A 19029-nucleotide genomic window follows, 5' to 3' on the forward strand; every position below is an offset into this window, starting at 1 on the left:
ATATATTTAGTTGACAAAAACAATACATGCAGTTATTTTCTGTATAGTGAAGTGTTCAGTTGCCTTGTCTTTATAAATTAACTGATCTGAAGCAAAACACTTTAGAGGCTTCTTGGATATCTTTAAAACATATTCAATTTTTTTAGATTAAAAAATGTAATTGAATTTTATCACTTTCTGCTCTTTACATAACACTCTAGCATTAAAATTTTTCACAATCAATGTTTTTACTGCATTTTTCATCAAATAAATGCAGCTTTGGGGAGAATGAGAGACTTTTTACAAAAACATTAAAAAGTCTTACTGACCCCAACTTTTGAATGGTTGCGAATATAGTATAGTAATTGCTACATTATCATTTTTTATGTCTTGTAATTAACACATTAAACCCCACAGGCAAATGAAACATTTATTGAAGGGAAACCCCTGTTGGATCCTTCCAATCTTCAAGTAAGTTTACCTGTTTTCACAGCTGTATATCAAATCATTTACAAAATACTGTACTGTTGAATATGTTGAATATAATGCTTTATGTGATCCTTATTCTTAGGCTCTGGAAGAAGTGGTCAATAGGAGGCCCAGTAAAGACATCATGGCTCTTTATGGCTCAAGATTGACCAGGTGGATCCTGATGGCCAGAGTTCATCTCATCTTGGCTATATGTAGTACTATACAAGACCTGCCTAAACCACCACCACAGGGTATCATCTTATTACTAGTTTATGGACAATTATAGATTATAAATCTACATAATATCTTACTGCATTATTTAATTTAACCCACAGAGTTATCCGAATCTCAGGAGAAAAGCTCTAGCACTCCCTGTTTGCCTGATGCCTCCAGCAGTGATGAGTCCAAGGGTCTCCAGCTCAGTGCCAGGAAACTCACATTAGGAGAAGTCAAGGTGCTCCATTTTACCTTCATTTTATGGTGTTAAAGCTGTCCAACTATCCTTTCTGTTAAATTGTTCTTCCAGATCTAGGCCTATAAAAGTATTTTAACATGATTTGACCTATAGCAATAATGGCTATGAAGTATGATGGTATAAACACAAAAAAAACCCCAGAGTAAATGCATCTACCAAATGCCAAGAACATTAACGACAAAGTGAACATAATGTCTCTCTATTGCTCTGTTCAGGCCATACTCCTAAAAGAAGCACATGCTCTGGTTAGTCCTGAGCTCTCCCCCTCACATCCACTGAGCGTCGATTCTGAAGAAATGGAGCTGGCAGTGGAGATCAGACTGTTAATGTCCAATATCAACATGCAGCAGGGCAGAATGGCTGCCAGGTAGTGCAGAAACTTAAATCATGAGGAATAGTGCACATTTGTAGTTGTGTTGTATGTCTATATGTACACACTACTGTTACAAAATTTGCAGTCAGTATGATTGACAGACATAAAGACATATATAATGTTTAAAAAGCTTTCTATTTCAAATAAATGCTGTTCTTTTGAACTTTATATTCCCTAAAGAATTCTAAAAAAGTCTGAAAGTGACATGTGAAGGCCAAGTATGGTAGCCCATGTCATCTGCATTTAACCCATCCAAGTTGTACACACACATTAAGAGTAGTGAGTAGTGAACACACACACCCGGAGCAGTGGGCAGCCATTTTGCTGTGGCGCCCGGGGAGTGATTGGGGGTTAGGTGCCTTGCTCAAGGACACCTCAGTCTTTTCCTGCTAGTCTTGAGAATCGAACCTGAACCCTCAGGCACCTTGATTCAACATTGATAATAATAAGCAATGTTTCTTGAGCTCGAAATCAGCATATTAGAATGATTTCTCAAGGATCATGTGACACTGATGATTGGAGTAATTATCCTGAAAATTCAGCTTTGCCATCCCAGGAATAAACTATATTTTAAAATATATCACAATAGAAAAAAGTTATTTTAAATTGTAATATTTCACAATATTACTGTATTTTTGATCAAATAAATGCAGCCTTCTTATTAGCATTAGAGACTTCTTTCAAAAACATTTACAAAAACCTAACCAAACCCCAAACTTTTGAATAGTAGTGTATTGTTCCTAGGAATGCATGTCTGGATGTTTGAATCCACAAAAATCTAAACATTTTTAATTTTTTATTGTAGTGCAGATATGTCAGTGTCTGCTTTGAGGCTCCTCCAGAGTTCTCCTGTGTTTCAAAGTGATTTCCGCCCGCTGCCTCCTCCTAAACCACCCTCCTCTGCTCTCAGACGATCCAGAGCCAAACCATATCAGGTAATGATTAACCTCTGATGTACAAACCCTATTCCAAAAAAGTTGGGACACTGTACAAATTGTGAATAAAAAAGGAATGCAATAATTTACAAATGTCATAAACTTATGTTTTATTCACAATAGAATATAGATAACATATCAAATGTTGAAAGTGAGACATTTTGAAATGTCATGCCAAATATTAGCTCATTTTGGATTTCATGAGAGCTACACATTTCAAAAAAGTTGGGACAGGCAGCAATAAGAGGCCGGAAAAGTTAAATGTACATATAAGGAACAGCTGAAGGACCAATTTGCAACTTATTAGGTCAATTGGCAACATGATTGGGTATAAAAAGAGCCTCTCAGAGTGGCAGTGTCTCTCAGAAGTCAAGACGGGCAGAGGATCACCAATTCCCCCAATGCTGCGGCGAAAAATAGTGGAGCAATATCAGAAAGGAGTTTATCAGAGAAAATTTGCAAAGAGTTTGAAGTTATCATCATCTACAGTGCATAATATCATCCAAAGATTCAGAGAATCTGGAACAATCTCTGTGCGTAAGGGTCAAGGCTGGAAAACCATACGGGATGCCCGTGATCTTCGGGCCCTTAGACGGCACTGCATCACATAAAGGAATGCTACTGTAATGAAAATCACAACATGGGCTCAGGAATATTTCTAGAAAACATTGTCGGTGAACACAATCCTCCGTGCCATTCGCCGTTGCCGGCTAAAACTCTATAGGTCAAAAAAGAAGCCATATCTAAACATGATCCAGAAGCACAGGCGTTTTCTCTGGGCCTAGGCTAATTTAAAATGGAAAGTGGAAAGTGGAAAACTGTTCTGTGGTCAGACAAATCAAAATTTGAAGTTCTTTTTGGAAAACTGGGACGCCATGTCATCCGGACTAAAGAGGACAAGGACAACCCAAGTTGTTATCAGCGCTCAGTTCAGAAGCCTGCATCTCTGATGGTATGGGGTTGCATGAGTGCGTGTGGCATGGGCAGCTTACACATCTGGAAAGGCACCATCAATGCTGAAAGGTATATCCAAGTTCAAGAACAACATCTGCTCCCATCCAGACATCATCTCTTTCAGGGAAGACCTTGCATTTTCCAACATGACAATGCCAGACCACATACTGCATCAATTACAACATCATGGCTGCGTAGAAGAAGTATCCGGGTACTGAAATGGCCAGCCTGCAGTCCAGATCTTTCACCCATAGAAAACATTTGGCGCATCATAAAGAGGAAGATGCGACAAAGAAGACCTAAGACAGTTGAGCAACTAGAAGCCTGTAGAAGAATGGGACAACTAGAACTAGAAGAATGGGACAACATTCCTATTCCTAAACTTGAGCAACTTGTCTCCTCAGTCCCCAGACGTTTGCAGACTGTTATAAAAAGAAGAGGGGATGCCACACAGTGGTAAACATGCCCTTGTCCCAACTTTTTTGAGATGTGTTGATGTCATGAAATTTAAAATCAACTTATTTTTCCCTTAAAATGATACATTTTCTCAGTTTAAACAGTTGATATGTCATCTATGTTGTATTCTGAATTTGAAATTTGAAACTTCCACATCATTGCATTCTGTTTTTATTCACAATTTGTACAGTGTCCCAAATTTTTTGGAATCGAGTTTGTACTTACATTCAGTACTTAATTCAGATCACGGGTTTCATTTAAAAAGACATTTAAGAAGATCTATCTGTCTTTTCTCTACAGTCAAGTTCCGGGGATGCAAAGTCTGTTCTCGATATCCATACTGGAGATCTTCCAGAAGAGGTGGAAGCGAGAGAACGCATGGATATCATTTTCTGGCTGCGCTGTAGACTGGCAGTAGTTCGCTCTCTCGTAGGCCATATCCCTGGAACTGCAATCTACTCTGGTTAGCTACTCTGCAAAGCTTAATGTGGTGAAAATAACATTGGATGGTGTTTATTGATGTTTCTTGCACGTGTTTGTGCAGGTGCAGACAGTAGTGCAGAGGCGCTCCGGCTGCTGAAAGAGGGTCTGGCGGAGTCCGAGGCCTGGGGAGACCCTGACACTAAAGCCCTCCTGCTCCTCCAAGGCGTCCAACTCAACACATACCGTGGCAGACCCAGAGAAGACAGTACGGCCATGCTACAGGTCAGTAGGTAATTATGACAGTTGATTGTGACTTAGTGCTATTTGACCTGAAATTGACTGTTTCTGTTGGCCGATCACATGTGTGTCTGTTTAGGAGATTGTGAGCTTGTTGTCTGGGCGTAGTGCTCTATCTCTGCGCTCTCAAATGACTTTAGCTGAGGCTGCGTTACTACTTAGTGAACTGAGAGGAACAGGAAGCCAGACTCTCCACCTGCTCACACAGAAACTACTGCAGCAACAGGTTTTGTACAATTGAATGCTCAAAATGGTTGTTAAAAGTAGATGCAAGAGAAAATATTTATGTAAAATTCATATTTGTTGTTATCTAAAATGTGTTAGGACAGTAAAGATCTGGTAAAGATGTACAGCTCCCACATCACATGTACATTCAAGAGCAAAAATATATGTGTTTTACATATTTTGTAGTGGTAATATTGTTTGTTTTCAGCTCTGTGCTACTGGAGAGTCTATAGGTCTCAAAAAAGGAGGTGAGGTGGAACTACGAGGCCTTAGGAATATTTATCTTCCACAGCTCGCCCTTCTGGCCAAGACAACCATGCGGATTGGTATGACAACAATAAGACAGCTCTGTATTGATATTCCTCTAACATTCTGGTTAGGTGTTTGTTCTAAACCAATAATCCTAAGTATTAAACTCATGCAGTTAAATCAGCCAGAATGAATAGAAATTTTGTTTTGTAAATAGCATTTGATGTGCTATTATTATTGTTATTGGGTTTTTCTTCCTTGCGTCTATTTAAGCATTTCTTCTACACTTCTACATCATATCTTACATCTCAAACCTACACCTAACTTAAAACTTAAAAATAATTATTTTGCTATTAAGCTTGGGTGTTTCCTTTTAAAAATACAAACTTAGTTTATGCTGCAATTTTGAAGGCTCAAAAATGTTGTTCTGCTGTGTATTGATTCTTGGTCACCTTGGTTTTGCCATGTAAGACATGTTCCTGGATCAACATCTTTGTTGATCCTGAAACAACATTCCAATCAATCAATCAATCAATCAATCAATTAATCAATTAAATTAGATTTGAGGGACAAGTTTTCTGTTTATGTCAACTTTAGGCTTGCAACCAGGGTTAGGTGCTTCTACATCAATGTTACTCACCCATCTTTCCCCTCTGATTTTAGGGATGAGTTATAGGTAGGATTAGGTTTAGAGGTAGGAATAGACTAAATTTTCAGACTGGAATGTTGTTCCAGGATCAACAAAATATGTTGATCCAGGAACATGTCTTACTTGGCATGGTGACCATTGAGGCTTTGTTTTCCAGGTCGCTCTTTGGCATTGCAGGCCTTGTCAGGTTCCTCTGAGGGAGGTGAGGAGCCCTGGAGGCCCTTAATATTTGCTCAAGAAGTTCTGCATTCTGCACTCAGCATCTCTCAGGCCTCTGCCAACAGAGATTGCCAGCTCGAGGCTGATATCCTCTACTACACAGGTGATCAATAGGGAGTATTCTTTATATCTGGCCTATTATCTTGTGAAACAGTTTTGAATGGTTGATCATTTGTGTTTGCAGGAGTGGTGGGAAGACATCTCATTTCCATGCAAAAATCTGGACCCCAGGAAGTCCTAGAGGCCCTGTTTGGGTGTTTAACCACATTTAAGCACACTCATTGCCAAAGCTTACGGTAAGTTGTTACACTAAAGCCCAAAGTATACTTCAGCCATCCGCATTCTGTGCTGGTCCATACACTGTCTGCGTGAAGTAATTTTCACCATCAGGAGGGTCAGGGACTTTCACGCACACCATCCGCATGCATTCTGTGCCCACGCAGATGTACAACAGCGCATGTGTGAGGGACTTGAGCGATTGAAGAAAAAAAAAATCCACTAGATGCGTGTGCTGAAGCCGTCTTTCCACGCTCATGGCTAAAGGAGTATACTTTAAACGTCTCACGCACTCAACTGTGTGTGAGACGTGCAAAATGAAGTATACCCGGGTCTTAATATCCTCCTCTAATTCTATTCAAACAGGATCAGATTTTTGTGTATGCGTGTATTTCAGATTGGCACATAGGTGCTACCTGGAAATGGCATTGATATACTTAAAAGAGATCGAGCAGATTACCACTCCTCCTGGACATCTGACTCCTCCCCCATCACCAACACCTGACGAGACCAGCAAGGTGCTGTGAAACGTGACAGAGTTTGAGTAGACAGCAGTCTATAAATACATAAATATTATTAACAGCAGAGTTCATAATATTTATGTATATAAATATTTCATATTGTAATATTTATGTATATGTGTGTGTGTGATTTTTCTCAGGAAACAGTCAGAGAGACCTGCCAACTGCTCTACTGGATTTGTTTGAGAATAGCTTTAAAGGTTTGAATGGACATCATCCACACATCTGTATGGAGTGTGTTCAACACAAATTATTCATTCTTCTTTTGCTTCCGTTTGCTTCGTAGATCTCAGAAGTTATTGGCAAGTATGGCCTTTTGCATGGATTCACTGGAGTAACTGAAGGCCCCGTCCCCCTTTCTTCAATAAAAGCCCTGCCTGACTTTGCATTGAATGATCTCTTCCACCCCTGTGGTAACCTATAACCCATTACTAGTCAAAAAGAACAGCATTTATTTGAATACTAAATCTTTTTGTTAAAACTTACTGGCCACCAAACTTTTAAACAGTAGTGTTGAATCTTATTGTCAGGGGGGCTAGAAAACCCTGAGAATTGTATCCCCAGTCCTGAAGCATTCATGGATGCTGAGCGTCAGAAAAACAGCAGGAAATGCCCTCAGCTGACCTGGGTTCATATGTCCCGCTACTATATGCACTTAATGAACCTTCTACAGGTCTCCTCACAGCCAGGTACAGCACAAGTAACTCTAGTAACTCTAGTAACTCTAGTAACTCTAGTAACTCTAGTAACTCTAGTAACTCTAGTAACTCTAGTAACTCTAGTAACTCTAGTAACTCTAGTAACTCTAGTAACTCTATATTGTTATTCAATTCATTAATCAATCAATCAATAAATCTACCCTTTGAAAGCATTTGTACTGTGTTTTGTTTATGTAATCTGGGCTTATACGATGGTGTAATTGGCTGTGTTATTCAGGTACAATGCATGGTGTTGATGGACTACTGTCCACGTCCGGTGACACCAAACTTGCTCTCAGACTCTCACAGTTGCACACCTTCTTCAGCTGTCACCAACCATCTTACAGGGAGGAGTGGACCATTCCTGATGCCCCTGCAGTTCTAATACTGAAGCCTCAGCAAATACAGGTTCATATTCGCACATTTATCTTAAAATTAAAAGAGAAAAAAATGAAAGCATTGTTTCTCTTTCTTGACTTTGTGCCAGCAGGATCAGCCCTTGTCAAATCTGTTCCCCTGGGCCAACACGGACATCCAGGAACTGATCATCCAGTGGTACAGACCCTCCTCAGAGGACAACATGGTAGTCAGACCCTCGTCCATTTCTGCTTGTCGTGTTTTCACAAATTATTTAAAGGTGCCGTCAAACGTTTTTTTACAAGATGTAATATAAGTCTAAGGTGTCCCCTGAATGTGTCTGTGAAGTTTCAGCTCAAAATACCCCATAGATTTTTTTAAATTATTTTTTTTAACTGCCTATTTTGGGGCATCATTAAATATGAGCCGATTTATGCTGTGCGGCCCTTTTTTTAATCTCGTGCTCTCCGCCCACGCTTACCTAGTCTGATGATTCACCTGTGCAGATCCAGATGTTCTGCCCTTGTCTAATGCCTTTCATAATGTTGGGAACATGGGCTGGCATATGCAAATACTGGGGGCGTACATATTAATGATCCCGACTGTTACGTAACAGTCGGTGTTATGTTGAGATTCACCTGTTCTTTGGAGGTCTTTTAAACAAATGAGATTTATATAAGGAGGAAACAATGGAGTTTGAGACTCAGTGTATGTCATTTCCATGTACTGAACTCTTGTTATTTAACTATGCCAAGATAAATTCAATTTTTAATTCGAGGGCACCTTTAAACAGTTTTTCATTTAGTCTACAGTACTTTTAGTCTACTTTTTATCTACAGTAACTATCCTTGTTTATGGTTTAATTGGTTCTCTCTGTCAATGAACATCAGTTAAAAACACACTATATTTTTCAATTTTGGAAATGGAAATTGGACCAAAAGAGCTGTATAGTGTGTTCATATGATTATATAGTTCTTTATATAAGAACTATATAACTATATATCTTTATATTACCTAGTTCTTAAGCAGCAGATTTGTGTTTGACCTCTTCAGATTCTGCTTCTGTTTACTGTGAATAAAGCTCCTATATCAGCAACGAACTCTACTGCAGACACAATGGCTGCACTACAGGCTGGACAGAGAATAATCTGTTTGGACAGGTAGGCTTTATGTTCATTTATATTAAGAAAAACATAATACAGAAAAATTATTGTCTGACATTTATGTTTCTGTTTATTTCATTTAAATGGTAGTTATTACAAATAAATTTTCTCTTCTGTCTTAACACACTGGCAGGCTGAAGGCTGTTCATGCCCTACTGAGCTCAACATGTGTAGAGGCTGATGGCCGCCATGTTTCATCCTCCACCAGCTCAGCCTCCTCCTTCAGCTCAGAAGAGCAGAACAGAAAGGCTACCTCCACCCCACATCATCAGGTCTCTCTGAGCCCTAAATTGCCATGATGTAACTTTAGTCAAACCCTAAATGTTGAATACACTGTATTAACCTCTTTTCTCATTCTCTTGCAATGGTTTCTTATAGGACATGCTTTTGGAGAAGGCCAAACATGTCTGCACTGAGATCAGGAATTTGTTGAAGCCTGATTTGAATTCAGCACCCGTCACAGAGGTGAAGTATTAGACATTTTTACTGTACTTTTAGAATAATTTATATACTATTATAGTATTTAATTTTTATATTTTCAGATTTCATTATAATTTAATTTTAGTTGTTCGTTTGTCATTTTAATAAGATTTTGTTTTTTAGATTTCTATTTAGCTTTATTAGTTTGTCATTTTAGTACTTACATTTTTTTCAGTTAGTTACCAAGGTGTTTCTTAATTTTAGAATTAAGCTTTTCATCTAATATTTTTACTTACTTAAGCTATATTTCAATTAAAGGGATATTTTACCTAAAAATTAAAATTGTTATCATTTTCTCACCCTCAAGTAGTTCCAAACCTGTATGAATTTCTTTCTTCTGCTGAACAAAAAACAAGATATTTTTAAAAAATATGGGTAACTAAACAGTTGATGTTCCTCATTGACTTCCATAGCATGAAGAAAAAAAAATACTATGGAAGTCAATAGGGACCATCCACTGTTTGGTTACCGACATTCTTCAAAATATTGTTTTATGTTAAGCAGAAGATAGAAATTTATACAGGTTTGGAACAACCGGAGAGTGAGTAAATGATGACAGAATTTTCATTTTTAGGTGAAATATCTCTTTAAGTTTTAGGTCAACAACAACACTGATTCTAAACATGTATTTTTATTATTGGAGAACCTCCTGATAGACACATGTGTTTGTGACTCTGTCTCTTATGTTTGATTATACCAATGCAGAAGCCCTTTGACTCAAGCATGCAGACGCTTCAGAACCTGGAACGCTGCTTTAATCCTGCAACAGGTGGCATGCTGCAAGATAAAGTCCTCATCACATGGCTCCTCTCTCTTCTGAGTTAAAACCTGCTACCTTGATCTGCCCTGGATCGGCAAGATAAAACAAAATACCCAAACTACACATTTAATATGCTATAAAAATATTTTAATGTTTTATTTAACTACAAATAAAGAGGAAAGCACTAAAATATTTATTAATTTATTCATTTTTGTTGAAAGACAGATGTGAATGTCAGCAAAAGCTTTTTTTTTTTTTTCCTTTTTACATTTTTCTACACCAGTATCTGCATACTCTTCATATTTCCCTTCTGAGGTTCAGTTCACTTTAAATACTGTAGCTCATCTGCTGTAGGATATTTTATTCATTCATATCTGGAGTATGAGAAGTGTTTTAGTGCTTGGTAAGCATCCTTAATGTTGCTTTGGGTGAATTAGGGATTGGTGTGATTATCATTGGTTGAGCCAGGCTGAGCGGAGGTTGAGAAGGATCTGCGCATCACTGGGAGCCAGCTTGTAGACTCCCAGCTCATTGAGAGCTGACTCTGGACTGGGCTGCTGATGGGTCAGAAGGTAATCGTCTTCCTCTGACTGCTTCAGCACATCACACAACAACAACGCTGGGCCGACCTTAAGGGTCAGGATGATGCAGGCCTCCTTCACACTGAGATGAGGAAAGAGAGAAATGAAAATGGGGTTTTTCTATATACAGTATTAGCTCTGGATAAACAGACATACTGTTTGAAGAAGTTTTCAGGTCTCTTGCAGTAGTGTCCAAACAGAGGGAAGAGGTTTCTGGTCATATCGTATTGAAGCTGTGCAGCTCCGCCTTCATTGAAATGATTATACAGGATCAACTGTGAGTGAAAGCAAAAAACAGATAAATACACTAAAACAAACTACTTGAATGGTAGTGTAAACATTAGCTTGTGGTAAATTAGGGTTTAACAAGCAAGAGACTGACCTCTTCGTAGATGAAGCAGTCGAGCCTCTCTGCGAGGCCCTGCCAGAACATCTGAAAAAGAGGAAGACACAACATCTGCTGCAGCTGGAGAAGGTGATCCCGCAGGCAAAGCATCATGGGACATGCAGAGCTGGATAGTGACATAGTGGCTTGGTCGCTCTGTGATGGCAAGGAGATCCACCTGAAACAGACCAGTTTCATTTCAAAACCTAATACAAAAAGATCCCTGAAACAATGCCACCTGGACTTCCTCCAGCTACCCAGATGCTTAGATTGAAATTTTAGTCAAAGAGCAAAATTAAACTAAAATAATGTATTATAAACACAGCAGTGGGCTTGTTTAGGTTATTTCCACCCATACCTGTCCTTGCAGTATGACTGTGCCTTCTCCTTGACGTCTCTCATGACTGCATCCAGTAATCGTCCCAGCATGTCTCCTCGTAGCCTCTCGAGCAGGGCCAATAGGGCCTCAAACAAAGATCCCTCCAGAGAGGCCAATCGCCCCGTCTCCGTGGCCCCTAGAGGACCTAGGATCTCCTCTCCCACTGAAACCGCCGCCTGCTGCAACTGCAAGAAAAACTGAGAAAACAAAATGAAAGTGTATCTATAAATATATGTATTTCTGTTCTCAATCAAGACTAACTATATATATATATATATATATTATATTTCAAAAGTCAAGTGTACACAACAAAAAATAAGGAAGAATCTTTTTAAAAAAATCTTAAATGTAGCCTGCATTTATTTTGCTTTCATATGTTTTTTTTTTAAAAAAACCTTTTACAATTTTTAAGAAATTATTTAATATAATAACTAAAATTGTCATGTGGTTTAACCATGAATTAAAAGCAATAACACATTTTCTCTCACCTTGAATACATGTGAGTGTACACATAAGTCATTATTTTTGAAAAAGTTTTAAAATATTTGTTTTTAAATTTAATATCACAAATTATTACATTTTATAAATAAACAATTACATTCACAAAGACATTTTACAACCTGAACTAACTTTGCCTTGTCATAAAAAGGGTTAAATATCTGATATTTTAAGAGGCTTGTTGATCTGGAGTCATAGTCATGAGGTCCTCAGGGGTCCTTCTCTGATTTAATTTTATCCTTTTCCTTGGTTGTACCACATGACTTTGATTTGGTAGACACAATTTCTTCTAATATTAATAAGTAGTTTTGTTAAGTAGTTTTTTTTTTAACAAAAAAATTATCATAAAAGATGGCAAATGACTACTACAAAAAAAAGAGCATCATCCGTCATAAAGAATAAACTCCTGTTAGCCTCAGTGTGACTCAAAAACACTTACAATATTGTCCCCCCAGTCACTGAGAACAGTGGAGATGTAGTTGGCAGCGTTGAGGATGGCGCAGTAGCGGGGGCTCAGCGGCTGTCGAGACTCTTCTTTCATGACCTGCGTGAGGCGGATACGGAAATCATCCACCAGCTCCTTCTGCAAAGCCAGGAAGTTGAGTTGAGCCCGCGGGCATGGCAGAGAGCGGTACCGTTCTGAGAGAAGAATGGCGGAGAAGATCAGAAACAAGTTTTAACTTGAAGAATCAAATCTGAGGATGAATTTATATCACTACCTGTGATGACCAGAAGAAGGGTCATGAAGGTCTCTGCACAATCTGGTGCTTTGAGCTCGTCCACATCTGTGATGTCCTTGTACTGAGAGCTCCAGGCTCCCTCTGCAGACAGCATGGCGTCCACTTTTTCCACAGCCACTAGAGGGCAACATACACAATTTAATTCATCATAAAAACTGAAATCGAGACGTGACCCAAGTACACAGCATTTAGACTCACTTTTTCTCTCCACACTGAGCCACTTCTGGAACACGGTCTCCTCCAGTAGTATGTGCAAGACGCCGGGGTAGGCTCGCGGGTAACTGTGGGTGCTGCGGAGCTCTTTTTCAAACTGCAGCACCTCATCCACTAGGTGGCAGAAGAGAGCATCGTCGTAGAGCAATCGAGGAGCGTCGTGAGCTAACTTCTCCTGTGCCAGAGTCAGGAGTCCTCTGCACAACTCCACCTGGTGGACAGATTGATACGATTTTTTTAAGTCTAGTGATGGCTTTGTCTGCATTTTTAAAGTCATGATCAAGCGGAAGAAGCGACAGATTTTTTCTTTTGTATTTTCTATCAGCGGATTAATCTAATAGACACCTTTAAATGTGTGTATCTGTGTAAGCGATCGGTGAAGGGCGTCACAGATGTCTATTTACAACATGTTTTTGAAACTTTGATCATTGTAGCCAATCACAGACATATCTGTTGAGCGCGTGAACACAATGAGCCAATCAGAATCTGCTCAACAGCGCTCAAAATGCTAGAGGGAAATGCTAGTATCATCACATTTTTAGAATTTCAGTACCGACTTGCTACTGAAGTCGGTACTTTTGACAACCCTAGTTCTGAGAAGAATCCATTTCATCGTGATGCACAAACCAGGTTTTTTAATTTCAAAACTAAACTATATTTTTTCTCAGATAATGGTTTCTGGTGGCAAAAGGTGTGAATGTGCTCTGGCAACAAATGGCCTTTGCACGGAATAATAACAAGAGTAACATCCGAATTGGTCTAATTTCGGCAGTATATGGACCCATGGCATTTCCCATATCTCCCATATATTCCCATATCTAATATTCCCGGATACATCAGAAATTCTGCACTGTATCCAGGAGTATACTTGTCCATATACACCTCTTTTCATGCTGTTTCAGTTGCTGATTGGATGGAGGCAGATCTGAACATAAGCTTGCAGTTGATTGTAGGAAAGGGGCGGGATTTAAGCAATGATTTGAGAAATCCAGCAAACATCACCAGAGAGAAGTCTGATGTTTCATCGGACGATCCGAGTTATGACACTTTGATTAAAAATCATTATATATTTTTTTAGAATGGAAAATAGGTACATTTTAATTTTGTGCCAACGTTAACCAACGCAATGGTGAACATACCTTAGCATTAACTTTGGCACCAGCACGATCCAATATAGGCTGAATCTTCTCGTCCATAAAGTTTGAGCTGTTTCCCATCCAAATGAGGACTTGGGTCAAATGCCACTCTGGCTGTAAAGTTGACAGAAGATTTATGTTATTATCAGATCTTATTGTTTACTTATGGGTAGCTTGCATATTCACACTATTTTTGTTTTGTTTTTAGTCTGGATGACATGAAATAAAGAGTACATGAGCAGTAAATGTGTAATCTCTGACCTTGCTTAAATTGTTGGTCTGGCGGTTTCCAGTGAAGTGATACCTGAACCTCTTACTGAGGGGAAGCAGCATGATCTGAATGGGCAACGAGAGTGGAGGAGTCTGGGACTGTCCGGGATGAGATGGTGTTTCTTTCTTCTCTGATATAAGGTCATCGCTTCAACACCTGTTAAGGAAAATTACCAGCTTGGCATCTTAAAAAAAAAAAAATTAAATAAATCCAAACTAAATACAAACTCTAAACAATTTAGTGGAGTGTATTGAGAAAATGAATCTGTATTTAAAGGGATAGTTCACCCAAAAATGAAAATTTGATGTTTATCTGCTTACCCCCAGGGCATCCAAGATGTAGGTGACTTCGTTTCTTCAAAATCCTTCTAAATACTGTTCGGTTTCTCACACAAACCGATCGTTTCGTGTCTTAGGACATAAATGTGTCGTCACAAGCCGCAGGGTTTAATTTGGATTTGTCTGTGCATGTTTTTTTCTACTCTTATAGACGAAGTTCCCATTGACACGCATTACATGACTAACAGACGACAACGGTTGGAGTTAAAAATCATCATTTGTGTTCTACTGAAGAAACAAAGTCACCTGCATCTTGGATGCCCTGGGGGCAAGCAGATAAACATCAAATATTCATTTTTGGGTGAACTAGCCCTTTAAGTGGATTTGATAGCAGAACATTAAGGATACGAGGTCTGAAGAGAGAGAAGTTGGGAGACCAGTAGCTCCAGCTGGCTGTTGATCTCCTGTGCGTTGGCTGGGGGTGAGAGGGTCTGCGTTGGGGGTGAAATGAACGGCCAGTGGAACTGCGTCAGGACTTCCTCAAAATCACTGAAACAGACCCAAACATTTAGCACGAACTTAGACTTTTAAATAGTACAACTTGAAATAGGTCTAATACCTGGCCAGTTTGTCTTTAAGGATCTTGTGCCAAAAGCGAAGTGTGTCTCTGAGGAAATCCTGCAGGTGGCTACAGCCTGACTCCCGCAAACCCATATCCAGAGAGGCCATACGGTCTACTGACCCCACCGCATCCCACACGCTATTGGTCATCAGATACTGCTGGATACTGTCACTAACGCAACATAAAAGAAGAGAAGTGTAAATGTTGATGGATACCAGTATAAACCTTCATGGCCCTCCAAAACATTTAGACACACAATTTAGGGTTTAACCCTTACCTGAGCTCCTCAATACGAGCCAGACACTGCAGGTATTTCATATGCCTTTCTAATGTGTCAAGCTGACCCAAGACCTGCCCGATGCTGTCAGCCCAGACCTGTGAGCCCTGCAGATGCTGCTGCAAAGTGTTTGACAAAAGTCTCTCCTTCTCAAGTAAAGACTCCAGCTTCACTCGAGATTCCTCTGCTGTGGATAGAGCAGCGGACACACGCAACGGCACTGAAGAGGACACAGTCAGCACCTGCATGCATGGACAAATGGATTGTTTTGAATTTGCATAAGGATGAATGCTAAATTCTGTGCTAAAATCTATCTTATTTATCTATCTTATATATATATATATATATATATATATATATACTGCCCTCCAAAAGTTTGGAAACACCCTAGAAAAGTGGGGTTTTGGACAATATTCCCCCTATTTTGTCACCTTTCTCCCAGGGGTTAAATGAGAAGGCTATGCTCATCAACGGTCCCGGGACAATGTTTTTGTTTGCGCCCTCCCCTGAATATAACCGCACATAGCTATAGTACATTTGACTTGACTCATTTTTAATTTCCATCTGAAAGTTTGAAAATGCAGGTATGTTACAAATGCCTTTAAGTTGGTGATTCGATTGGTCATCATGAACTAGCAAGAAAACATGAATATTTTAAAAAATGCACACACATATGAATATACTGTATATACAGTGCCCTCCAAAAGTTTGGAAACATCCTAGAAAAGTGGGGTTTTGGAAAATATTGGCATGAATCCTTTTTAATTTGTGATAATTCTGCACTGATAAGGGAGAACACAAACTACGAAAACAGATTTTATTACATAAACAGTTTATACATAGAAAAAACAAATTTTCAATTCATCAAAATATCCACCATTAGCAGCTATCTGACCTAAACTGGGTTTTAATTGGCTCATTGTATACTAAACTTAATTGGCAATCAATTGTTGAAGCTATTAAGGTGTGCTGACCCAAAAATCTTTTACAAACCTGGGCCAAGTTTAAACCAGGCATCACCGCTGGCAAAGGGGCATGTCTGACTTTGACATGTATATAATGCCATTATTATGTAATCAAAATGAAAATTATTATTGCTGGTCTTCAATGATAATGTCAAGTTACTTTAATTTATTTGCACCAAAAAATGATAAGGATTTATGCTGATATCGTCCAAAACCACACTTTGCCAGGGGTGTTTCCAAACTTTTGGAGGACAGTGTATTTATATTTATATTTATATATATATGTGTGTGTGTGTGTGTGTGTGTGTGTGTGTGTGTATTACACAAACAAACAAATAAAACAAATACTACATAAATAAATATAATATATAAATAAATAGTCGGTCTTAGTAGCATCTAGTGTAGTTTCTCTCATACTTTGAGCAAATCGTAATAAATAAATAGATATGAAAATAATACACATGTCTTTTTTCTCTACAACACTTAAATGATATTAACAGAGTCTCTGTATCTGTATTTACCTGCTCCTCCAGCTGCTTGTTCTCTAATGTCAATTTCTCCAAAAGCCCTGACACCTTCTTTAGCGACTTAAGATCTCCACCTATCTCTTTCTGTACAAGTTCGAATACATCATCTGTCAGGTTTCCATCCTCTGATGGAGATTCGGATTTACTGCTATCTGTACGTTTTAGATGACAAAAATCATTGCTGCTGTGGTTGTTATGCTCCATCATAGGCGCTGCCATGTTGCTCGACACGTCATCTGTGGATTTTGTCTCACCGGCTCCCTCTAGTGGCAGGGAAATGCTACTATATGATTATTAGTACTAACTACTTCTGTCCTTTATGATCGATGTTATGATTTTAAAGGGTTAGTTCACCCAAAAATGAATAAAAATGAAAAATAAAAAATAAATGAACGCTGATTCATTTATGATCCGATGCTTCCTGAAGCAGTGTTTTGGAATCGGCCATCACTAAATAAGTCGTTTTTTTTTTTTTTTTTGTTTTTTTTTTTTTTTGGCGCACCAAAAATATTCTTGTCGCTTTATAAGTTTATAATATTAATATTGAACCACTATACTCACATGAACTGATTTAAATATGTTTTTAGTACATTAATGGGTCTTGAGCATAGACTGTAAAAAAAGAGATGAAATGTCATTGCTGGCTATGGAGGCCTCTCTGAGCCATCGGATTTTAACAAAAATATCTTAATTTGTGTTCCGAAGAATAACGAAGGTCTTACGGGTGTGGAACGAAATGAGGGTTAGTAATAAATGACAGAATTTTCATTTTTGGGTGAACTAACCCTTTAACACCTGAGCACAGGTTATATATTTTTCTCTTTTACTTCAGCTAAAATAGTAACAAAAATGCTTGTTCAGACCTTTTCATTTACACAAACTAGGGCTGTCAATGCATATTAATTCATTAAATGATATGATAAATGATAATAATCATGATAAAATAATAACAAATCATGATTTTAAGACATTGTACAGTTTTTGGATTAAAAAAAAACTAACAAAGCTTCTTATGCAGCATTTGACAGAAGTTGACCTTGAGATACCTATATTTTATTATTATGTTTTATTTAAATATAATTTCAAATATTCAAATGTATTTGAAACTAATGTTTAAACGTGAAATATTTTTAATTGTGATATTTGGACCGCACGTTCTGGCTTATGAATATTAATATACGTAATCACGTAACTCAACACGTAATGAAAACCGTTGGCGACGTAATCTAATTAACATTCATGAGCTCAACTTTCGACGTTGTTTATGGCGTCTCTGATTTCTCTAAGTGGCACTAGCAGCATTTATTTCACAACAAATCGCCATTTATGTGTTTAGAAACCTGTATTTGCTAAATTATCACCATATGGATGGAACAAAAGTCTAAACAACGTAGAGACGACAGCTTTAAGACAGCAGTCTCAAGCAACAACGGCGTGAATAATGGCTATGAGATTGATGCGTCTATTTTTATTAAGCTAGTAGCATAAAATAAAAACATCGCTGCAGAGGTGCCTCTATATTTACATTTCATTAGCTGCCAAACATATGCTTTGTGCGTTACTACATTGATAACATTAGCTTGCGTGCAAGCAACGTAGACACTACTGTCACCAAGTTTAGTGCTGTAAAAGCATTTATACAGTATTTCATGTCATTTCCTAGTATTGTGGTCGTGCAAAAGACATAAATCGCCCAAACTGTTATTTCTTGGCTCATTTAGTCGCAGGAGGCGCTGGCATAAGTGCCTGCAGGCCTCTTTGATACACTGTGCTGGTTTGAGGTTTCCTGACATGACTCTGACAGGGCTCTGCTTGCCTTGGATGGCAGAAAGGACATAAGTTGTTAAGGATCTTGAGGTTTCAGAGGGTTTGCCAAAGTCAATTCTGGTCTGAGCAGCAGCTGTATGTAGTTTTTTAAACTGGCACTTATACCAGTCCAGCTTAGCATGGCAGTCAGCATCACACAGTGCCTTCAAGTTTATGTATAGCACCCTAAAATACCCCTGGACCCCTTTCTTCTGTAACAGTGCCCAGATGAATACTGGTGAGTTTGTTGTTTTTGGGATATTAAAGTAAAAATACATAGACATGCACACTCGCACAGTTATAATTTTTAAGAATAATATTTTGTTTTACTAGGTTTTAAAATAATGACTAGTAGTAGTATAAATGTGTGTATTTTAAAAATATTAATTGT

General features: G+C 38.4%; 2 protein-coding genes across 2 annotated transcripts in view; one reads left to right on the forward strand and one right to left on the reverse strand.

Annotated features, from left to right (window-relative positions):
- cfap54 (cilia and flagella associated protein 54) overlaps positions 1 to 10132 on the forward strand; it is a 30746-nt gene extending 20614 nt beyond the window's left edge. The window contains exons 49-69 of the mRNA XM_067391068.1: positions 397 to 450; positions 551 to 701; positions 786 to 904; positions 1141 to 1292; positions 2104 to 2233; positions 3944 to 4106; positions 4188 to 4348; positions 4443 to 4589; positions 4797 to 4914; positions 5644 to 5808; positions 5890 to 6001; positions 6379 to 6499; positions 6643 to 6702; positions 6789 to 6915; positions 7033 to 7191; positions 7439 to 7608; positions 7691 to 7783; positions 8611 to 8717; positions 8854 to 8992; positions 9099 to 9185; positions 9906 to 10132. Of these exons, the coding sequence (XP_067247169.1) occupies positions 397 to 450; positions 551 to 701; positions 786 to 904; positions 1141 to 1292; positions 2104 to 2233; positions 3944 to 4106; positions 4188 to 4348; positions 4443 to 4589; positions 4797 to 4914; positions 5644 to 5808; positions 5890 to 6001; positions 6379 to 6499; positions 6643 to 6702; positions 6789 to 6915; positions 7033 to 7191; positions 7439 to 7608; positions 7691 to 7783; positions 8611 to 8717; positions 8854 to 8992; positions 9099 to 9185; positions 9906 to 10025 (2655 nt within the window). The 3' untranslated portion in view covers positions 10026 to 10132. The remainder of the gene's footprint in view (positions 1 to 396; positions 451 to 550; positions 702 to 785; positions 905 to 1140; positions 1293 to 2103; positions 2234 to 3943; positions 4107 to 4187; positions 4349 to 4442; positions 4590 to 4796; positions 4915 to 5643; positions 5809 to 5889; positions 6002 to 6378; positions 6500 to 6642; positions 6703 to 6788; positions 6916 to 7032; positions 7192 to 7438; positions 7609 to 7690; positions 7784 to 8610; positions 8718 to 8853; positions 8993 to 9098; positions 9186 to 9905) is intronic.
- A 61-nt stretch (positions 10133 to 10193) lies between these two features.
- Positions 10194 to 17055, reverse strand: rint1 (RAD50 interactor 1). Its single transcript, XM_067391069.1, has 13 exons — positions 16827 to 17055; positions 15341 to 15582; positions 15061 to 15234; positions 14850 to 14990; positions 14154 to 14310; positions 13896 to 14006; positions 12742 to 12967; positions 12523 to 12660; positions 12243 to 12442; positions 11285 to 11502; positions 10924 to 11104; positions 10698 to 10816; positions 10194 to 10623 (listed from the first exon to the last, which is right to left on the reverse strand). Exons 1-13 carry the CDS (start codon positions 17049 to 17051, stop codon positions 10413 to 10415), a joined length of 2343 nt encoding a protein of 780 aa, XP_067247170.1. The 5' UTR covers positions 17052 to 17055; the 3' UTR covers positions 10194 to 10412.
- Positions 17056 to 19029: the final 1974 nt, after the last annotated feature.

This window comes from Chanodichthys erythropterus, chromosome 8 (assembly GCF_024489055.1).
Source record: "Chanodichthys erythropterus isolate Z2021 chromosome 8, ASM2448905v1, whole genome shotgun sequence".
In the NCBI taxonomy this organism is placed as follows: Eukaryota; Metazoa; Chordata; class Actinopteri; order Cypriniformes; family Xenocyprididae; genus Chanodichthys; species Chanodichthys erythropterus.

What these genes read in the sequence shown, in the direction of transcription:
- rint1 (XM_067391069.1), bottom strand. Translation starts at nt 17,051, where the DNA reads ATGGCAGCGCCTATGATGGAGCATAACAACCACAGCAGCAATGATTTT. An exon ending in CTTAAAGACAAACTGGCCAG is followed by an intron (nt 14,991 to 15,060) that starts GTATTAGACCTA and finishes GGTCTGTTTCAG; the next exon opens with TGATTTTGAGGAAGTCCTGA. An exon ending in GCTCAGTGTGGAGAGAAAAA is followed by an intron (nt 12,661 to 12,741) that starts GTGAGTCTAAAT and finishes GTTGCCCTCTAG; the next exon opens with TGGCTGTGGAAAAAGTGGAC.